Below are 20,189 nucleotides of genomic sequence, written 5' to 3'. Positions count from 1 at the left end.
TTTTTTTAAGTTTTAAATGTATCATCTTTGTTCTTTCTAAAAAAATTTTTTTTGGCCACATCACAGGGCATGTAGGATCTTAGTTCTCAGACCAGGGATTGAACCCGTGACCCCTGCAGTGGAAGGGTGGAGTCTCAATCATGGGACCACCAGGGAAATCCTTCACCCTTAGGAGAAGAAGGCACACACATTCACGTTCCTTTCTTCCCATTTCCCCTCCTGTCCCACTTCCACCCTAGAACACGCAGAGCTGGTGAGCAGGCTGGAGAGGAAGGAGCGGGAATGCGAGACCAAGACGCTGGAGAAGGAAGAGATGATGCGGACGCTGAACAAGATGAAGGACAAGCTGGCGCGCGAGTCTCAGGAGCTGCGCCAGGCTCGGGGCCAAGTGGCAGAGCTGGTGGCCCAACTCAGTGAAATCTCGGTGCGTGGCCTCTCCTCTCCTTTTGCAGAGTTGAGCTGGGACCTTCAGGTCAGGCGGGGAAAATTGGGTGTAGGGAGGGACCAAGGAGGAGAGAGAGAGGATCTCAGACCAGGATAGAGGGCACCCTTGTCTGCAAGGTCGACACCGTCGTGTTAGATGGAAACCATGTTCCTTCCTCCAGGGAGCAGGAAGCACACCTTGGAAAGCAGAGGGCCGGCTGGGTGTTGGTTTCCCTCCCCACTCGCAGCTGGATGCCCTTGTGCAGACCGATCTGTATATCAGTCTTGCTGTTGCCGGCAATGACTGACTGTGTCCACTGTCTGTGTTTGACTTGTGGGTGCACTTGTGTGTTCAGGATGTTTAGGTGTCCAGGATGCAGGGCGAGAAAACAGGGCTCAGCTTGTGTGGGAGGTGAGAGCAGACTTCGGGGTCTAGTCTAGAGGGAGAACAGAGTAAGGGAAGACACAGTGATTGAGGACTTGAAAGGCATCCTCGTTGATGGCTTTGTCTTCCTGATGTCTCTGTTTTCCCCACAGACAGGACCTGTATCTTCCCCACCTCCCCCTGGGGGCCCACTTACCTTGTCTTCCTCGATGACAAACAACGACCTGCCTCCACCCCCGCCCCCTCTTCCGTTCGCCTGCTGCCCCCCACCGCCACCCCCTCCTCTGCCCCCCGGGGGGCCTCCAACTCCCCCCGGCGCCCCACCTTGCTTCAGCATGGGGATGCCCCTCCCCCCAGACCCCTTCCCCAGCAGTGATGTCCCACTCAGGAAGAAGTGTGTCCCCCAGCCTTCACACCCACTGAAGTCCTTCAACTGGGTCAAGCTGAATGAGGTGAGTAACAAGGAAGATATCTATCGGATCCCTTCTACAGGTCGGGGCAGTCAACCATAGATCCACAGCCTGCTGTTTGCAGATCTCCATGGCGAATGCTTTCTTTGGTAGGGGTAAGGGTAGACACAGTGGATGCAGAAGAGGGGGTTGTAGATGACAGGCTGTCTGTTGGGAAGAGCACAGGGAGGAGACGGTTTGGCCTGTGGTGATGCTCACATTGGCAGAGCCACCTACAAACAGAATATGAGTGTGCTGAGGGTTCCTGGAGTAATGTAGGGCCAGTCAAGTGTGCTTTATAGACAAGGGCTTGGCTAGAATGTTAAGGATAGGGTTGATTTGAGGAAAAGGGTGGAACATATAGGTGAAGATCTTTGGCCAAGGTCTGGAGAAGGCAATAGCAACCCACTCCAGTACTCTTGCCTGGAAAATCACATGGACGGAGGAGCCTGGTGGACTGCAGTCCATGGGGTCACGACTGAGCAACTTCACTTTCACTTTTCACTTTCATGCATTGGAGAAGGAAATGGCAACCCACTCCAGTGTTCTTGCTTGGAGAATCCCAGGGACGGGGGAGCCTGGTGGGCTGCCGTCTATGGGGTTGCACAGAGTCGGACACGACTGAAGCGATTTAGCAGCAGCAGCAGAGATGATCAAGACCAGTGTGTACAAAGGACTGAAATGATGAAGCTATGACAGGCTAACAGGAAAAAGACAATGAAGAGTTTGATGTCAAGGTACAGCCACTTTGACATCCTCTTAGGGGAAGGTGCATGCACTGGCTACTTCTCTAGACTGCTCAGCAGTGAGAGGTCCTCATGAATATTATCCACTAAGAACCTCTCATCCCAGGCTGACATGTGGGACTTGATTCCTCTGTTGGATTCTCATGAGTGTAGAGATGCCCTGGGTCACGTTGGACCTCTCCTATTGAAGGCCAGTCCCAGCCTGGTCCAAGCCCTGCTCTGGTTCTGTGCTACGTGCTCTTGCAAGGACCAGTGGCTTCATCCTTGAGGTAAATGTTGAGTTAGCCAAAGACTTTGTTTGGGTTTTTCCATATCAACATGGAAAAACCCAAACAAAGTTTTTTGCCAACCGAATAAATACAGTAGGTTTCCCTGGTGGCTCAGATGGTAAAGAATCTGCCTGCAACGCAGGAGACCCAGGTTTGATCCCTGCGTCAGGAAGAAACCCCAGAGAGGGGAATGGCTACCCACTATAGTATTCTTTCCTGCAGAATTCCATGGATAGAGGAGCCTGGTGGGCTACAGTCCATGGGGCCTCAAAGAGTTGGACACAACTGAGCAACTGTCACTTCAGTGACACAAGGGAACTGGCCTCCGTTAGCCTGGCCCATTCACACTGCAAAAACAGTTTGGAACTGGGACCAGTGAATGCCCTCTGACCTTGTTGTATAGACCAGGGACTAACTCTTGGGGAAATCATTACTCTGAGCTTAAATTAGCTCAAATGGAGACTTAAGTGGGAGGAGACACAGTTTGCTAAGTAGATGGTCAGCTATTTGCTAGGTGCCTTCTCTTGGTGGTAGACCAGCTAGCCCATCAGTCTGAGCTGTGCTTTATGTAAAGCTTTCTGTTGTGGTGGGGAGGGGGCTGTGATGGATAATAACAAAAGGTGAGACATAACATTGCTCTGAAAGAGCTTTGGATCTGGCAAATTAGGAAATGTGTCCAAGGAACTACCTTGAGGTCCTGGGGATGGGTTGAAGGAACGGTCCTAACTTCTAATCAAATCAGGCTTGGCTCAAACTAACTGTGTGGTCTGCAGAAATCATTCATTTTGTACCTGTTTGCTCATCTGCGAGATGATCTCTGATTCCTTTTACCTCTGGTTTTGTCATCTAAGTGGAAAGAAAGACAAAGTATGAATATAGCCCATCCATCACTTAGTCCTGGAGTTCTGCTGTAGAGCCACCTCTAGCAGCACTTTGAAGCAATATCGTTAAAGTCTGTGACAACTGCATCACACAGTTGTGCCCTGTCGTTGCTTCTCCGTGGTCTTGAGACCAGCCAGAAAGACCAGCTGCATATGAGTGGGCAAGTGGTTCTGCAGAACCAAAGGCTGTAGGCTGTGTAGAAATGTTCATTGTTCATGATCAGAAGTAGTATTTTTAAGTTGCTATTAAAAAAAGAATTTTGCTTTTGCCTCCCATGCTTGCAATTTACAGTTTTGATCATGTAATGAAGGATTGATTAGGCATCTCCACAATTAAGGAAGACAGATAAGGCATCTAATGTTTTTGTAATATTTTCACCTTAAAGAACTTTGTGCTTAGGAATTTCTCTGGGATCTAGCAATAATAAAGTCTATATCAATTCCTCAGGGACCTAGAGATGGCCAGAGTCTCGATCCTAGACTGGGAAGTCCAGGTTTGATGCAACACGTGTTGAGGAGCTCTTGTAGGGTGTGGGGAGTGGGGGGCTTTGCATCATATTTGTCATCCCAGCCCCAAGCTTTTAATTGCATGACTAAATTCAGGTCATCTCATCATGTGGGCTTTGATTTCCCAATCTGTAACATGCGGGTGATTATGATAACTAGATGAAAAAGGTTGTTTTGAGGATTGACTTAATACATGCAAAGTGATTGACACATAGAAAGCCTTTAAAATAAGAATAGCAGATGAGTTACTATGAGTGTGACTACCACGCGTGCTGTACGTGTGCTCTCTCCCTTAACCCTCACTCCAGCTCCATCAGGTAAACGTGAGTGAGGCTCAGTTTCCTTTCATGGGATGGGGGAAGAGAAGAGAACCCCTCTGTTTGCCAACTGCCCCACTTAGAGGCTGTGTGACCCCAGATGCTCAAGGGAAACATACTTTCTTGAGCAAGATTCCCTGGCTTGTAAAGGGTGTCCCTAGAGGGGCAGAAGTTTCAGGGATCTGGACTGGAAGTGGTGAAGTCTTGGCCAGAGCAGTGTGAAGATCAAATTTGAGAATGATTGTGTGACGGGGACGCATTGGGGTGGCGTGGCGTTTAGGATGTGGAAGATGTTAGGAAGAAATGTATGAGTCTCTGGCCCCAGCCCTCAACTCCACCTTCACAGAGCATCCTAGGTTCTCCTGGTAACCACGGGGCAGGGGCAGTGTTTGGGGACCAGTGAAGGGGAGCTGGGTCCTCAGCCTGTTGACTCATGGAAATGTTTCCCCATGCTGACCCGCCCTCCCTGCCTTTCCCGCTCCAGTTCTCCTTCCCATCTCCTCTGTGCCTCCCACGTACCCCATCTGAGAGCCTGGCTCCTCTCCCCGGTCCCCTACCCCACACATGCTCCTGTACACACACGTGCCCACCCACCCACCCACACACACACACACAGAGTGGTTGTTTCTGCCATGAAAAGAATGTGTCTGTGTTGGGTTTGGCCAGTTGCCTGCATCCCTTGCTGCTCCGAGCTTCCCAGCCCGGCATTCCATGAGAGGGTCCCTGGCCTTAGGAAGGCCGCAGGAATGTCCCCACTTTCCCCCTCCCGCTCTGGCCTTGCCTCCCCTTTGCAGAGTTTAAGAAAATAAAAGTGAGTGAAAGGTATGTTTCTCTCTCTGAGCCTTGCTGAGGGGTGATGGAGAGAGGAGGCGGCAGTGGCATTAGGAAGGTTCCCGGCTGCCCCGCAGGCAGAGAGGTGGGGGAGGTTCTGTTTTAAAGGGCAGCAAAGCTTGGGGAGAGGCGAGGGGTCCTGGGCGGGGGCCTCTTGACTCGGCTTCTAAGCCATTATTGGGATGTTACAAGACCACTAGGGCATTCCTGGCATGGGTACCAGATCTTGTCCAGAACCCCAGAGTGGGGTTCAGTGCAAGGATCCTACCCAGAGGTGGACATTGCCTCAGCTGAGAGACCTTGGAATATAACCCTGGGCCCATTCCAGTCTCGAGGGATGAGACGGCCTGTGACCATCAGGAACTCGTGGCAGAGTCTTCCTGGCCGGGGCAGTCACTAGCGGGGCCAGGATGGCCCGGCCTCTGCCATTTGTCCACTTTCTGGGAATCTGGGCAAGTGGGAGGAAGACCCCCTGGGAGAGAAGACGACCGTCTGAGACACAGGAAATGCAGGCAGCCCTGGGGACTTGAGGGTCCCCAGTGTGTGGGGGCACTCTTCCTGCCATCACTGCAGCCACCCCGACCTTGCGGGGAGACGTCCTCTGAGAACACTGGCTTGGTTTTTTTTCTGGAAGGAGTTTCATAGCCCTCTTTCATGCTTGCCCACCCGTTACTCCAGCACTACCGTTGATTTCTGGGGCGCGCTGACATATGGCCCCAGGTGAAGAGGAGGAGTGGTCTCTCGTCTCTCCCCTGGAGCGGAGTGTTGAAGGGGGGGCACAGGGAGGAATCACCCCCTTCTGAAGGCCTGGGAGCCTGGCTGCCAGCTTCTGTGTACCTGGAGGACAGGCGGGGTCGGGGGGTACCAGCATCTCCATCACGAAGGAGCCGAGTCAACCACGGCCTCCTCCCTCCCCGTGAATCTTAGGAACGTGTCCCTGGCACCATATGGAATGAGATTGATGACATGAAGGTGTTTCGGATTCTAGACCTCGAGGACTTTGAAAAAATGTTTTCAGCTTATCAGAGGCATCAGGTAAGACCCTGCCTGCTCTGGTGTCTTGAGTCTTGACCTCCAGTCATGACTTGACGCCACCCCTTGAACTCGACCCTCAGCCCCTCCTTGCCTCTCTTCCTCCCTCCCACATACACTGACTGATTTTATTCTTTATCAGGTACCATGTTCTTTCTGGGACATGAATTGCGGGGGAGGGGTGCGGTGCACAGGGGAAGCATCCCACTGTATTAGTTTGTATTTGCCCATCACGGGATGACGTAATATGATGTCCGTTTCTCTCCTTGGTCTTGGAGCCCTGGAGGCGGAGTAGCAGGGCCAGGCCACTGCGGACCTTATTCTTTTTCTGGCCTGGGACCTAGGAATTATACCTACAAGGCATGATCACTTTTCAATCGCTTTTTCCACTCTGCTGTCATATCCTGACACTCCCATGAGCAGAGGATGTTGTATCAAGGATGGTGGCGCTGCTCCAGGTCACACTGAGGGGTTGAAGCTGGGTGGGGCAGGCCAGGAGAGGCCCTGGGCTTTGCTCTGAGGATGCTGTGCAGAGGTGGACCAGCAAGCCTGCTCTTCCCGAGGCAGGACAGGGAGTGGGGTGGATAGCAGGATGCAGGGCCAACCTGAGGCGGTAACTGCTGGGATGACCACAAATGCCGATTCTTCCATCTCACCCTCCCATGAGTACGAGGGCCCAGGAATCTGCACAGCAGAGCTGGGGCCTTCCTCGGAGGTCCAGTGTGGGAAGAGGCCTCGGAGCCTCTGCTTTCGCTCTGGCCCTCCTCCCAGGGTTTGTTTATTCTCTGGGCTGTGCTGTCTTCTTCCGTGTTTTCTCCACTGAGTCTGGGGTTCCAACCCCGAGGACGTCCCCCAGTGCCTGCAAGAAGGCTCTGAGCCCTCCTGGGTCTGCGTGTCTTGGCCGATCTCCCCACTGCTTTCTGCCAAGCCCGGAGCCATGGGTGACCCCTCCTGAGGGCAGATAGGACTGAGGGCACGGTGACAGCTCCGGGGCAGGGAGTGGGGACTAGCCAATAGCCAAAGGGCTGCGGTGGGGGTGGGGCTCTGGCCCTGCCTTAGGGTTCTAGAAAAACCCAACGGTTGTTTGTCTAGCTTAAATGTAGGTGCTCAGAGTGTCTGATTCTGTACCCCTAGTCCAGGAAGCACTTTTAGCCCTATGGACATGTCTGCCTGGCATGGCCCGAGCAGCCACTGCGACCTGACTGCGGCTGGAAGAGGTTCTTTGGGGCATTTGCTGCTCCTGTGATCAGAGCTCCTGAGCAGGCACCAGGGAGGGACGCAGAGGATGTGCGGAGGGTGGTGGAGGATCAGGCCTGGCCTCCCTGCATTTTGAGAGTCTTCCTCCAGGCCAGGGTCGCAGCCTTGCCTGCCCAATCTCCAAGATCCTGGGGTAGGACCAGGGTGCGCTCCAGTAGGGGTGCGCTCCAGTAGGGAAGGCGGGACTTTGGGGTTTGGGACAAGCGGGGCCTGCCCCCGCCCTACCCCCAGTTCGGGGATGGGGAAGAGTTAGGATGGACAGCGCCTTCTCTGAGCCCACTCAGTCTGTCACCCCATCTCAGAGCTGGGCTCACCCAGAGGACTATCACTCTGCAGGTCGCCCGGACTCTGGGGGATTGAATTCACAGCTGCAGAGCCAGAGAGATCCCAGAGGCTGCATTGCCTCTTTGGCCTCCTGTTTCTGGCTTGGGGTCCTGGGCACGTGGGACAGGGACCGTCCTGTGCCCTTTGCCAGTCCTGAGTTGGTGACTTCAACCCCACCCAGGTGTGAGCTCTGCCCCCTCCACTTCCTTGGAAATCAAAGACAGACAGGGGGCAGAGGGCAAGGGACAAAGTTCAGGGATGTCTGCTTTCCTCTGTCTCAGTGAATGCGACATGCACATGCTTTCAGCTCAAGTTCAGTTGTGGTTGTGTCTACTCCCCTGTTTTGGAAGAATGAAGTCATGCAGGGGTACCAGGATGCTCTATGTAGGAGAGGGAAGAAGTGCAGTCAAAGCCTGGGGTGGGGCAGCTTGGGGGCCTGTCCGACCAGGAAGTGGTGGTCTCCCTGGGCGCTGGGGCACACAGATGAGGCTGCCTGTCCTCTGCTTGGTCTGGCTTCTTTGTGAGTGCATGTCTGCTGGAAGCAGTTCCTGTTTAGTGCTCCCTGCAGTCTCCATCTCCAACCGTGGGGGTCTCCCTTGGGGTGGCACAGACAGAGTAGATGCTTAGGGGTCCCCGTTCCTTTCCTACTACTCTTGGGTCCCCAAACCTCTTGGCTAACGTTGTGCATGTTTGATTCTCTATTGGCTGTGGCTGCTACCTGCCTAGGAGCTGATAACTAATCCTTCCCAGCAGGTGAGTCACTCTTGGGGCTCTGGACACTATAACTCTTAACCACTGTCCTGGGCTGCTGCCCTATACTGGGCTCAAAAGAGGGGGCTTGTCAATTCTACCTTCTGCCTTATTACTCATCTTAACAGGGTGGCATCAGGTTGGGTCCCCAAATAAAAAGTGGAAGTGTAGGGAAAGGAGCTAATGTAAACAGACCCCTACCACAAGGGAGGTAAATGTCTACAGAAGTGAGGAGGAAGCTTCTAGGTCTGTTGTCTTACCCACAAGGCCCGAGGGGCTGTCCTATAAGACTGCACAGGTTGGGCACTGCACAATTCCAGGGGCACATTTCACAAAGGCAGTGATGTGGGTGGCAGCCCCTGGAGCATGTGCATGGAAGGACCTCCCAGGGGAGGAGCCAGCCTCCTGTCTACCTCATCAGGGGCCAAGAGAAGGCAAGAGGGGGGTCTTCGATTTCTTGGGAATTACCTGCTAGAACCCCAGAGAAGAGAACTTTGCAAGGAATTGTGCCTCAGTTTCCCCACCTCTGAACTTGTGGATGCTCTCCACCCTGGGCACCTTGGGCAGCACCCAAAGTCCTCAGGGGTCCAGGAACCGTGGCCCTCTGGGGACTTGGAGCCAGCTTCTCACCATAAGATCGGGGCGGGGAGGGGGGAGGCTCTCTGGGCAGGGTGGGGGAGTGGGGGTTGATTGTCTGGGACATGGCATGGATCAAATCCCACTGCCCACAGCCATAGGGATCAGTCACTCCCCCTCTAGCCTGCCCAGAGAAGGCAGTGTCTGAAAAGAGGTCTTCTCATTGCTCCCAACCCCTTCTAGCCCAGGCTAAAGTCCCAGAGCCTCGAATTAGAGTCAGATATTAACCACCCTCCTTTCTCCTCAGTCTTGTTCTTTTGCTTTCTTTCTTCCGCTCACACCAGGAGCATTCTCTGGTTGGCACGGGGGTGGCTCATGGGCTGGGGTTGGGCGGTGGGCAGGAAGAGGACTGGGGGAAACACACACGTCAGCCTTGCCACTCGGCTTGTCGGTTACAGAAAGAGCTGGGCTCTACCGAGGACATCCACCTGGCCTCACGCAAGGTCAAAGAGCTGTCTGTCATTGACGGCCGGAGGGCACAGAACTGCATCATCCTTCTCTCCAAGTAGGTGTCCGCCCTGCCTCTGCAGCCCTGCTCCAGGGAACGTTGTGGGTGGGAAGGATGCGCCCCCAGAGAGTGGCGGCCTGGGCTGGGCCTAGAGAGGAAGATGAGGGAGCTGAGTGCCTGGGGAGAGAGGGACTGGCAGACAGATGGGGTGGTAGTGACTTCTGGGCTCCCCCCATCTCCCAGCTATCCCCTGGGAATGGCAGGGCGCTCCTGATCCAAGCATCCTCTCCCGGGAGCCCCCGCGGAGCAGCAGTGCAGACTCTGCAGACAGGAAACTGCCCCAGTCACGAGGCCCCTGACCTGCCTGGTCAGCGTCTGGCAGTGGCATTGCTCTAAGCCCGCAGAGGGCCCCGCTTGGCTTAGGCCACAGAGCAGCATGATGTCAGCCCCCAAGCATTTCCCGCGGCTGCAGAACAAACAGGGCAGTATCTGGGCTAACAGCCTAGCTTCTGTGCGGGGGCCTCCCGCCTGAGCTGGGGTCAGAGGGCACCGCCTCGCTTACTATTCTTAGTGCTGCCCTAGGACATCCATCCCCGCTTTCCTCCCACAGGGCCCCAGGGCTCAGTGTCTCCCCCCTCGATGGCAAGGGAGACTTCTGCTTCCCCAGGGCTCCCGATGGGTGTGCATCTGGAGGGCTGTGTGGATATGTGTGTGCGTGTTTGTGTGTGCACGTGCAGGGGTTGCTTCTCCCTCTCCCAGTGCTGGAACGGCTGTGTGGGCACTGAGGGGCAGCTGTTCTGTCTTGAAGGAAGCAGGGGCCTGCCCCCTTAATGGCCTGCCCATGTTCCCGTCCTCCCATGGAGACGCTGCGGGTATTTCGGGCATGAGAAGGAGGATCAGAACTCTTTGTCCTGTCTCAGTCTACACTGAAGGTGGCCCTCTTCCTCCCAAACATCCCCATCAGTGAGGATGGAGACTCAAGCAAGAGACCAGAGTACTCACGTTGCTGATTAGGGACTAAAATATCTCAGGCTCAAGTTATAGAGGGAGCCGGGTGAGTTTCGTGTCAAAGGTTTTACCGAGCAGGGAGTGCTCTCAAAGGTAAAGGAGAGAGAGGAGGCCCCGGTTCTGGCTTCAGAAGGAGGAGGCCTGGGGTCTGTCCTGGGCAGAGGGGCCAGGCCAGGCTGCTCAGGGTGGGGTTTTGCCATAGGTTGAAGCTGTCCAATGAGGAGATCCGGCAGGCCATCTTGAAGATGGATGAACAGGAGGACCTCGCTAAGGACATGCTGGAGCAGGTGAGGCCCCTGAAACTAGGGGGCAGCTGTATCCCTTCCCGACAGCCCCCAGGGAGGCTGAAACTCTTAGATGAAGGAGAAGTCAGGCTGGAGGAGCAAGGGAGAGGCTCATAGAAACTTCCCTGAATCAACCTCTCTGAGAGGAGACCAGAACAGGCTACATCTTTTCAGGGGCTTGAGGCCCCTAGAAAGGAAACGTAAGGAGTGATTCCCTGTGAGGCTCAGGGCAAAGACAGTGGCCGCAGCCATGTGCTGCTGAGGGCTTCCCTGATGGCTCAGCAGGTGAGGAGCCCGCCTGCAATGTAGGAGACACAGGAGACACGGGTTAGCATCTCTTCCTCATCAGTCTGCTGTGTCCTTCAAGAGAAACCCAGAAACTACCAAACAAAGCCACAATTAGTTGGACATTAAAATTAAGAACTCTATTGAGCAAAAGGCACTATTACCAGAGTGAAAAGGCAAGCCAAGCTTTAGACCTTTGCGTTATGCATAGATCACAAAAATCTCATATTCAGAACAGAGGACTTTACAAATCACTGAGAAAACTGACAAACAACCTAAAAATGAGCAAAAGATTCGAATAGATACTTCATAAAAGAGAATCTCCAAATGGTTCAATACCATCACTCATCAGAGAAAATACGGTAAAAGATGTTCAATACTATTCAGTTCAGTTCAGTCGCTCAGTCGTGTCTGACTCTTTGCGACCCCATGAATCGTAGCACACCAGGCCTCCCTGTCCATCACCAACTCCCAGAGTTCACTCAGACTCACGTCCATCCAGTCAGTGATGCCATCCAGCCATCTCATCCTCTGTCGTCCCCTTCTCCTCCTGCCCCCAATCCCTCCCAGCATCAGGGTCTTTTCTAATGAGTCAACTCTTCGCATGAGGTGGCCAAAGTACTGGAGTTTCAGCTTGAGCATCATTCCTTCCAAAGAAATCCCAGGGCTGATCTCCTTCAGAATGGACTGGTTGGATCTCCTTGCAGTCCAAGGGACTCTCAGGAGTCTTCTCCAACACCACAGTTCAAAAGCATCAATTCTTCAGCGCTCAGCTTTCTTCACAGTCCAACTCTCACATCCATACATGACCACAGGAAAAACCATAGCCTTGACTAGACAGACCTTTGTTGGAAAAGTAATGTCTCTGCTCTTCAATATGCTGTCTAGGTTGGTCATAACTTTCCTTCCAAGGAGTAAGCGTCTTTTAATTTCATGGCTGCAATCACCATCTGCAGTGATTTTGGAGCCCCCAAAAATAAAGTCTAACACTGTTTCCCCATCTATTTCCCATGAAGTGATGGGACCAGAAGCCATGATCTTCGTTTTCTGAATGTTGAGTTTTAAGCCAACTTTTTCACTCTCCTCTTTCACTTTCATCAAGAGGCTTTTGAGTTCCTCTTCACTTTCTGCCATAAGGGTGGTGTCATCTGCATATCTGAAGTTATTTATATTTCTCCCAGCAATCTTGATTCCAGCTTGTGCTTCTTCTGGCCCAGCATTTCTCATGATGTACTCTGCATATAAGTTAAATAAACAGGGTGACAATATACAGCCTTGACGTACTCCTTTTCCTATTTGGAACCAGTCTATTGTTCCATGTCCAGTTCTAACTGTTGCTTCCTGACCTGCATACAAATTTCTCAAGAGGCAGGTCAGGTGGTCTGGTATTCCCATCTCTTTCAGAATTTTCCACAGTTGATTGTGATCCACACAGTCAAAGGCTTTGGCATAGTCAGTAAAGCAGAAATAGATGTTTTTCTGGAACTCTCTTGCTTTTTCGATGATCCAGCAGATGTTGGCAATTTGGTCTCTGGTTCCTCTGCCTTTTCTAAAACCAGCTTGAACATCTGGAAGTTCACAGTTCACATATTGCTAAAGCGTGGCTTGGAGAATTTTGAGCATTACTTTACTAGCGTGTGAGATGAGTGCAATTGTGAAGTAGTTTGAGCATTCTTTGGCATTGCCTTTCTTTGGAACAGAATGTAGTCCACTGGAGAAGGGAATGGCAAACCACTTCAGTATTCTTGCCTTGAAAACCCCATGAACAGTATGAAAAGGCAAAATGATAGGATATTGAAAGAGGAACTCCCCAGGTCAGTAGGTGCCCAATATGCTACTGGAGATCAGTGGAGAAATAACTCCAAAAAGAATGAAGGGATGGAGCCAAAGCAAAAACAATACCCAGTTGTGGATGTGACTGGTGATAGAAGCAAGGTCCAATGCTGTAAAGAGCAATATTGCATAGGAACCTGGAATGTCAGGTCCATGAATCAAGGCAAATTGGGAGTGGTCAAACAAGAGATGGCAAGAGTGAAAGTTGACATTCTAGGAATCAGTGAACTAAAATGGACTGGAATGGGTGAATTTAACTCAGATGACCATTATATCTACAACTGTGGGCAGGAATCCTTCAGAAGAAATGGAGTAGCCATCATGGTCAACAAAAGAGTTCGAAATGCAGTACTTGGATGCAATCTCAAAAATGACAAAATGATCTCTGTTCATTTCCAAGGCAAACCATTCAGTATCACAGTAATCCAAGTCTATGCCCCAACCAGTAACGCTGAAGAAGCTGAAGTTGAATGGTTCTATGAAGACCTACAAGACCTTTTAGAACTAACACCCAAAAAAGATGTCCTTTTCATTATAGGGGACTGGAATGCAAAAGTAGGAAGTCAAGAAACACCTGGGATAACAGAATGAAGCAGGGCAAAGACTTTAGAGTTTTGCCAAGAAAATGCACTGGTCATAGCAAACACCCTCTTCCCAACAACACAAGAGAAGACTCTACACCTGGACATCACCAGATGGTCAACACCGAAATCAGATTGATTATATTCTTTGCAGCCAAAGATGGAGAAGCTCTATACAGTCAACAAAAACAAGACCAGGAGCTGACTGTGGCTCAGATCATGAACTCCTTATTGCCAAATTCAGACTTAAATTGAAGAAAGTAGGGAAAACCACTAGACCATTCAGGTATGACCTGAATCAAATCCCTTATGATTATACAGTGGAAGTGAGAAATAGATTTAAGGGACTAGATCTGATAGATAGAGTGCCTGATGAACTATGGACTGAGGTTTGTGACATGGTTCAGGAGACAGGGATCAAGACCATCCCCATGGAAAAGAAATGCAAAAAAGCAAAATGGCTGTCTGGGGAGGCCTTACAAATAGCTGTGAAAAGAAGAGATGGGAAAAGCAAAGGAGAAAAGGAAAGATATAAGCATCTGAATGCAGAGTTCCAAAGAATAGCAAGAAGAGATAAGAAAGCCTTCCTCAGCAATCAATGCAAAGAAATAGAGGAAAACAACAGAATGGGAAAGACTAGAGATCTCTTCAAGAAAATTAGAGATACCAAGGGAACATTTCATGCAAAGATGGGCTCGACAAAGGACAGAAATGGTATGGACCTAACAGAAGCAGAAGATATTAAGAAGAGATGGCAAGAATACACAGAAGAATTGTACAAAAAAATCTTCATGACCCAGATAATCACAATGGTGTGATCACTCACCTAGAGCCAGATATCCTGGAATGTGAAATCAAGTGGGCCTTAGAAAGCATCACTATAAACAAACCTAGTGGAGGTGATGGAATTCCAGTTGAGCTATTTCAAATCCTGAAAGTTGCTGCTGTGAAAGTGCTGCACTCAATATGCCACACAAATTTGGAGAGCTCAGCAGTGGCCACAGGACTGGAAAAGGTCAGTTTTCATTCCAATCCCAAAGAAAGGCAATGCCGAAGAATGCTCAATACTATTAGTCATCAGAGAAACACAGTAAGTCACAGTGAGGGCGAATCAGCCACCCGCTTAAACAGCTACAACTGGAAAGGCCAACAGTGTGAGCTGTTGGCAAGGATGTGAAGCAACTGGAACTCTCATTTGGTAAAACCATTTTGGAAACCAATTTAGCAGTACACACACCTATTCTGTTTCCCAGAAATCCCACTGGGTACAAATACTGACTATAGGAATATTTATAACTATTTACAAAACCCTCAAACTGTGAAGAGCCCAACTGTCCATCAATAGGAAAGTGAATAGATTGTTGTATATTCTCACAATAGAATAATGGTCAGCAATGAATGGGCTTTCCTGGAAGCTCAGATGGTAAAGAATCTGCCGCCAATGCAGGAGTCCTGGGTTCAATCCCTGGGTCAGGAAGATCTCCTGCAGAAGGGAATGCAGCCCACTCCAGCATTCTTGCCTGGGAAATCCCATGGACAGAGGAGCCTGGTGGGCTACAGTCCATGGGGTCAACAAAGAGTCAAACATATCTGAGCAACTAACACTTTCACTTTTCACTTTCATCAATGAATAAAAAATGAATTACTAATACCTAAATGTGAATGAGTCTCAGACATTCTGTTAAGGGAAAGAAACCAGACCCCAGAAAGAGCACACAGCATCATTTGTTCAAGAATAAGTTCAAGAATAGCCGAATTTGGGACTTCCCTGGTGGTCTGGTGATTAAGACTCTGCACTTCCATTGCAGGGGGAAACAGGTTCAATCCCTGATCAGGGAACTAAGATCCCACATGCTGTGTGGCATGGCCAAAAAAAAAAAAAAGCTAAATTTGATCTAAGGTGATAGAATTTAGTTGAGAGGCTATACTGGAGGAAGAGGTAGCTTTGCTTATTAAAGTAGCAGAGGGGAACTTTGCAGGGGATGAAAATCTTCTGTATCTTAATCTGGATGGTTCAATTAGTGGTTTTGTTGTTGTTATTCAGTCACTAAGTCGTGTTCAACTCTTTGCAACCCCATGGACTGCAACATGCCAGTCTTCTTTGCTCTTCACTATCTCCTGGAGTTTGTTCAAACTCATGTCCATTGAGTCAGTGATGCCATCCAACCATCTCATCCTCTGTTGCCCCCTTCTTCTTCTGCCCTCAGTCTTTCCCAGCATCAGGGTCTTTTCCAGTGAGTCAGTTCTTCCCATCAGGCGGCCAAGAATTAAAGCTTCAGCATCAGTCCTTCCAATGAATTTTCAGGGTTTATTTGCTTTAAGATTGACTGATTTGATCTCCTTGCTGTCCATGGGACTCTCAAGATAGTTTTATCAAAATTCATTGAGTTGTACATTTAAAATGGATGCATTTTATTTTATGTAAATTATACCTCAATAAATTGATGGAGAAGACTCTTGAGAGTCCCTTGGACTGCAAGGAGATTCAATCAGTCCATCCTAAAGGAAATCAGTCCTGAATATTCATTGGAAGGACTGATGCAGAAGCTGAAACTCCAATACTTTGGCCACCTGATGCGAAGAATTGACTCATTTGAAAATGCTGATGCTGATGCTGGGAAAGATTGAAGGTGGGAGGAGAAGGAGATGATAGAGGATGAGATGGTTGGATGGCATCATCGATCAATGGAGATGAGTTTGAGTAAACTCCAGGAGTTGGTGACGGACAGGGAGGCCTGGCATGCTACAGTCCATGGGGTCGCAGAGTCAGACACAACTGAGCAACTGAACTGAACTGAAATTGGTGGTAAATAATCTGCCTGCAAGAAAAAGATGGTAAAGAATCTTCCTGCAATGCAGGAGACCTGGGTTTGATCCCTGCGTTGGGCAGATCCCCTGGAGAAGGGAACGGCTACCCACTGCAGTATCCTTTCCTAGAGAATTCCATGGACAGAGGAGCATGGCGGGCTACAGTCCATGGGTTGCAAAGAGTCAAACACGACTAAGAGACTTTCACATACTTCAGTCACGTTGGTTTAAAAAGAAAAAGCTCATTGAGCTGTACACTTAAGAACACTGTATGTAAGTTTACCATATGTAAGTTATAGCTCACTTTTAAAAAGTGAAAAAGAAGGAAAGAAGTCTGGAGCTGGGTGCCCTGAATCCCTTGGAGCAGATGAAACATAAACCACCCACATGAGGATGTGTCTCTCTGACAGAGTTGGGGGGGGGTGCCCTTCTAATCTGAGCCTGGTCTGAGTGGGGGGGTTTCCATTGGCTGCACCCCCATGGCAGCCTCTCACCAGTATCCTGACTTTCAACTCCCCTTTGCAGCTCCTCAAGTTCATCCCGGAGAAGAGCGATGTTGACCTCCTGGAGGAGCACAAGCATGAGATCGAGCGGATGGCCCGCGCGGACCGCTTCCTCTATGAGATGAGCCGGTCAGAGCAGTGGGCATGGCAGGAGGCAGCGGGGGTGGGCAGGCCGAGGAAGGGGGTGGCTGGAGCTGGCCGGGACAGGGGCTGCCTCACCATGCAGCTTGCCCTGTCCACAGGATTGACCACTACCAGCAGCGGCTGCAGGCTCTCTTCTTCAAGAAGAAGTTCCAGGAGCGGCTGGCTGAGGCCAAGCCCAAAGTGGAAGGTATGGCCCAGGGCTGGGAGCAAGCCCGGTGGGGTGGGTGGGAGTCAATGGACAGGCACAGAGGGAAACTCCTTCCTTATTCTTGATGCACCCCCAAAACCAAGGCCAGGATGTGAATCTATGCTTTTTGTAGATATGGCGCTTGTGTATATGAGCACCTATGCCAGCCATGCACCCTGTTGCCTGGGCTCAGCATGCAGGCTCTTGAGGCCACGGACCTGCTGATATCTGCCCCAGCCTGGGACGGAAATGCTGAAAAAATGATGATAATAGTAAGCAACTGGCACCCTTCTTGGCATGGACTAACCCATCGTTACCCTGCTTGGGAGAGGTCCAAGGTGCAGAGAAGACCTCCAGACACATTATTTGAAGTGTGAGCTACTCAGAAAGTAGGGAACTTGGGTGAGGTGATCCCCAGAGGCATCTGATTTTCTGACCTGGGGAACTTCTCCCACCTATTTCGGGTGGAAACTTTGTAATTAGACAGGAAGCACAGGTCAAGCACCATGCGAAACACGGGGCGTGGATGGTCCCATTTGGGGGCCCTTCTCTCACCTCTCAGATGGATCTGTGTCAGTGGCCCGAGGCTGTGTTACTACTGGTGTTGGTGGAGCCGGGACTGGAATGCAGATGTCATTCTTCAGAATCCAGCCCTTCCCTCTTGTCCTGTCCCAGAGGGCGTGTGGAACTGCCTGGGGATGGCAGAGGATGGAGAGGCAGGGAGCCTGGGGGAAGGGCAGGTGGTCAGGAGGGTGGGCAGCCATGAGGGCCCCAGAGGAGAGAAGCAGGAGAGCCTGTGGGCCCCTCTGTGGCGAGAACAGGCTGAGCAGGTTGGAGACAGGCTGTGTCCTGGATGCTGGGGGGCAGGCTCGGGGCAGAGCAGAGCACGGGCCCCCTCTGCTGGACACCAGGCTGGTCCGCATGCCCTGGGAGGCCAGGTCCGGAGAACGGTCCTTCCTGGAGTTTGATGAGCTGCTTCGGGAGGACTCTGGGGGGTCAGGTGGGGCATGACAGAGCTCGAGGCTGACATTTTCTGTAATCTGGACACACACTCACGTGCACACTCACAAGGGGTCTTCAGGCTGTGTGATCACAGATAACGCGTCTGAGCGGGAAGCCAAGGGTTGAGCAGCGTCGCTGGGGGATTGTGGTCTGGAGGCATCTCCTGCCCTGCCGACGGGCGAGTCCTCACTTTTGTTCTGCTGCTGACTGCCTCTGGGGCCTGAGGCAGGGACACCGAGGTTCAGCCCGAGACATGTGCTCAAATATTTGTGTGTCTTGGATCAGCGGAGCATTGTGAGCAATGGCCTGCAGTTTGGTGCTGTGGAACCAGTTTAGCCACTGGGTAGATTTAATCTCAGATAATTCTGTTCCCAGGAGCTCACTCCTAAACTCTCCCTTAGAAACATTCCTGGGAAAGCTAAGATTTTGCCTGTCCCAACTGGTTGATAAGCTGTTAACTCTCCTCCCTAGCATCCATCCATCCATCCCCAGGCAGGGGTTTTGGGTCAATTTGCCAAAGTCAGTTCATCAAATCTGACAAATTTACCAGTTGTCCTATGAATATATTCATGAACATAGTCTTCTTGTATATATTCTTCTTTTAAGTATGTTCATTGCTGAATATACCAAATTCACCAGTTCTCATTATGAACATATTTACTGAGTATAGTCAAGATGAATATGGCTTCACATGGAGATATGTTCTTATGAATATATGTATGAATACATTATTCTTAGGAGTGTATCTAAAATGTCTGCATTGCATATGGCAGTTTTTCCCTTTATACTGATACCCTTTAAATTCTTGTCATTTTCTGTTTTGTCAACATTGTAGCATTTTTAGGATTCTTCTGCAGATTTTTCAGATAGCATATCAATCTAAGAAAATCTACCACGACCAATATATGTTGCCAGAAACTTCCCAGGTGGCACTAGTGGTAAAGAACCCGCCTGCCAAGGCAGGAGACATAAGAGAGGCAGGTTCTGTCCCTGGGTCGGGAAGATCCCCTGGAGGAGGGCGTGGCAACCCACTCCAGCATTCTTGCCTGGAGACTCCTACGGACAGAGGAGCCTGGCGGGCTACACTTCATAGCGTCGCACAGAGTCGGACACAACTGCAGGAATTTAGCACGCATGCATGCACTTAAACTCATTACTGAAACGTGCACTTTGAAAAAGTACACAAACCCTAAGAGTCCTAACTGAACCATCCCAAAGTGAATTCACCTGTATGAGCATATGCTGGTCTCTTGTTCAGCATTATGAATGTAAGGAACAGTGGGCTATTTATTTTCAGTGCTGCATTTTAGTCCATTGTATGAACATACCATAATGTATTTAACTAATCTAGATGTAATTTAAAAAAAAGGCAGACTAGGAACCACTCAATTACCTTTCAAGAGTAATGCCACTGTGACGTGGCATATGTTTGAGTTTAGAAGCCACTGACCAACCTACCTTCTCATTTTTTTTTTTTTACAGCTTTTTGACAGTTACTTAAACTGCTTTTGAAGAGTTTTGCATACTTTTAGTCGAATGGCTCTCATTTTAACTTCATAGCAGCATCTTAAGGAATGTTTAGTTTGGCAGAGGCCAAAATCATAATACAACGGCTTGGTCTTCTCATCACATTTAATAATCCAAAATCATATTCTTTAACCAGTAGCCAAATTTTCAGTGGAGGATTTGTGTCCCAATTGTGCATACCCACCATAAATACAGAATTGCTGAGGGAAGGGCCAAAACAGCCTATCAGAATGAAATACTGAAGTTTTGGTGACGGGTTAGCCTTAGATTGATTGTATTTCTAGCAAAGGTATCATTTAAGGCATTAGAGGGAAATTTTTAAATGTCTAAAGGTTGGAGAACATTTTAAAATGCTATTCAACAGGCTGTCACGTAACCTATTTAATCAAATCTAAGACACCATCAACTGCAAAGCATAACATTATAGAAGAAAAAATATGAGACTATTGCAATTGATGTTTTAATTTGACAGGGATTTTTTTTCCTTTCCAAAAAAATCAAAATACAGCACTTCAAAAGAGGCAGAAATAGTCCCATAGTATGTAACATGCTGAAATTAAAAATTTTAATCACTAGGTTTATAAAAGTAAAGGACTTTCCTGGTGGCTCAGATAGTAAAGAATCTGCCTACAATGCAGGAGACCCAGGTTACATCCCTGGTTGGGAAGTTCCCCTGGAGAAGGGAATGGCTGCCCACGCCAGCATTCTTGCCTGGAAAGTCCATGGACAGAGGAGCCTGGTGGGCTATAGTCCATAGGGTCACAAAAGAATC

At 50.0% G+C, this 20,189-nt stretch overlaps 1 protein-coding gene across 5 annotated transcripts in view; it reads left to right on the top strand.

Annotated features, from left to right (window-relative positions):
- DAAM2 (dishevelled associated activator of morphogenesis 2) overlaps window positions 1–20,189 on the top strand; it is a 136,290-nt gene that overhangs the window by 108,416 nt on the left and 7,685 nt on the right. For 4 of the 5 annotated variants that reach the window (XM_070360995.1, XM_070360996.1, XM_070360998.1 and 1 more), the window contains exons 13-20: window positions 240–424; window positions 961–1,260; window positions 5,736–5,843; window positions 8,148–8,174; window positions 9,206–9,312; window positions 10,466–10,550; window positions 16,580–16,686; window positions 16,800–16,888. In XM_070360995.1, coding sequence (XP_070217096.1) covers window positions 240–424; window positions 961–1,260; window positions 5,736–5,843; window positions 8,148–8,174; window positions 9,206–9,312; window positions 10,466–10,550; window positions 16,580–16,686; window positions 16,800–16,888 — 1,008 coding nt within the window. The remainder of the gene's footprint in view (window positions 1–239; window positions 425–960; window positions 1,261–5,735; window positions 5,844–8,147; window positions 8,175–9,205; window positions 9,313–10,465; window positions 10,551–16,579; window positions 16,687–16,799; window positions 16,889–20,189) is intronic. The other variant, XM_070360999.1, reaches the window with a different exon arrangement.

This window comes from Bos mutus, chromosome 23, assembly GCF_027580195.1.
Source record: "Bos mutus isolate GX-2022 chromosome 23, NWIPB_WYAK_1.1, whole genome shotgun sequence".
NCBI classification, from domain to species: Eukaryota; Metazoa; Chordata; class Mammalia; order Artiodactyla; family Bovidae; genus Bos; species Bos mutus.
The sequence above is the reverse complement of the archived record's forward strand: the minus strand, read 5'-3'. Positions and strand labels throughout refer to the sequence as shown.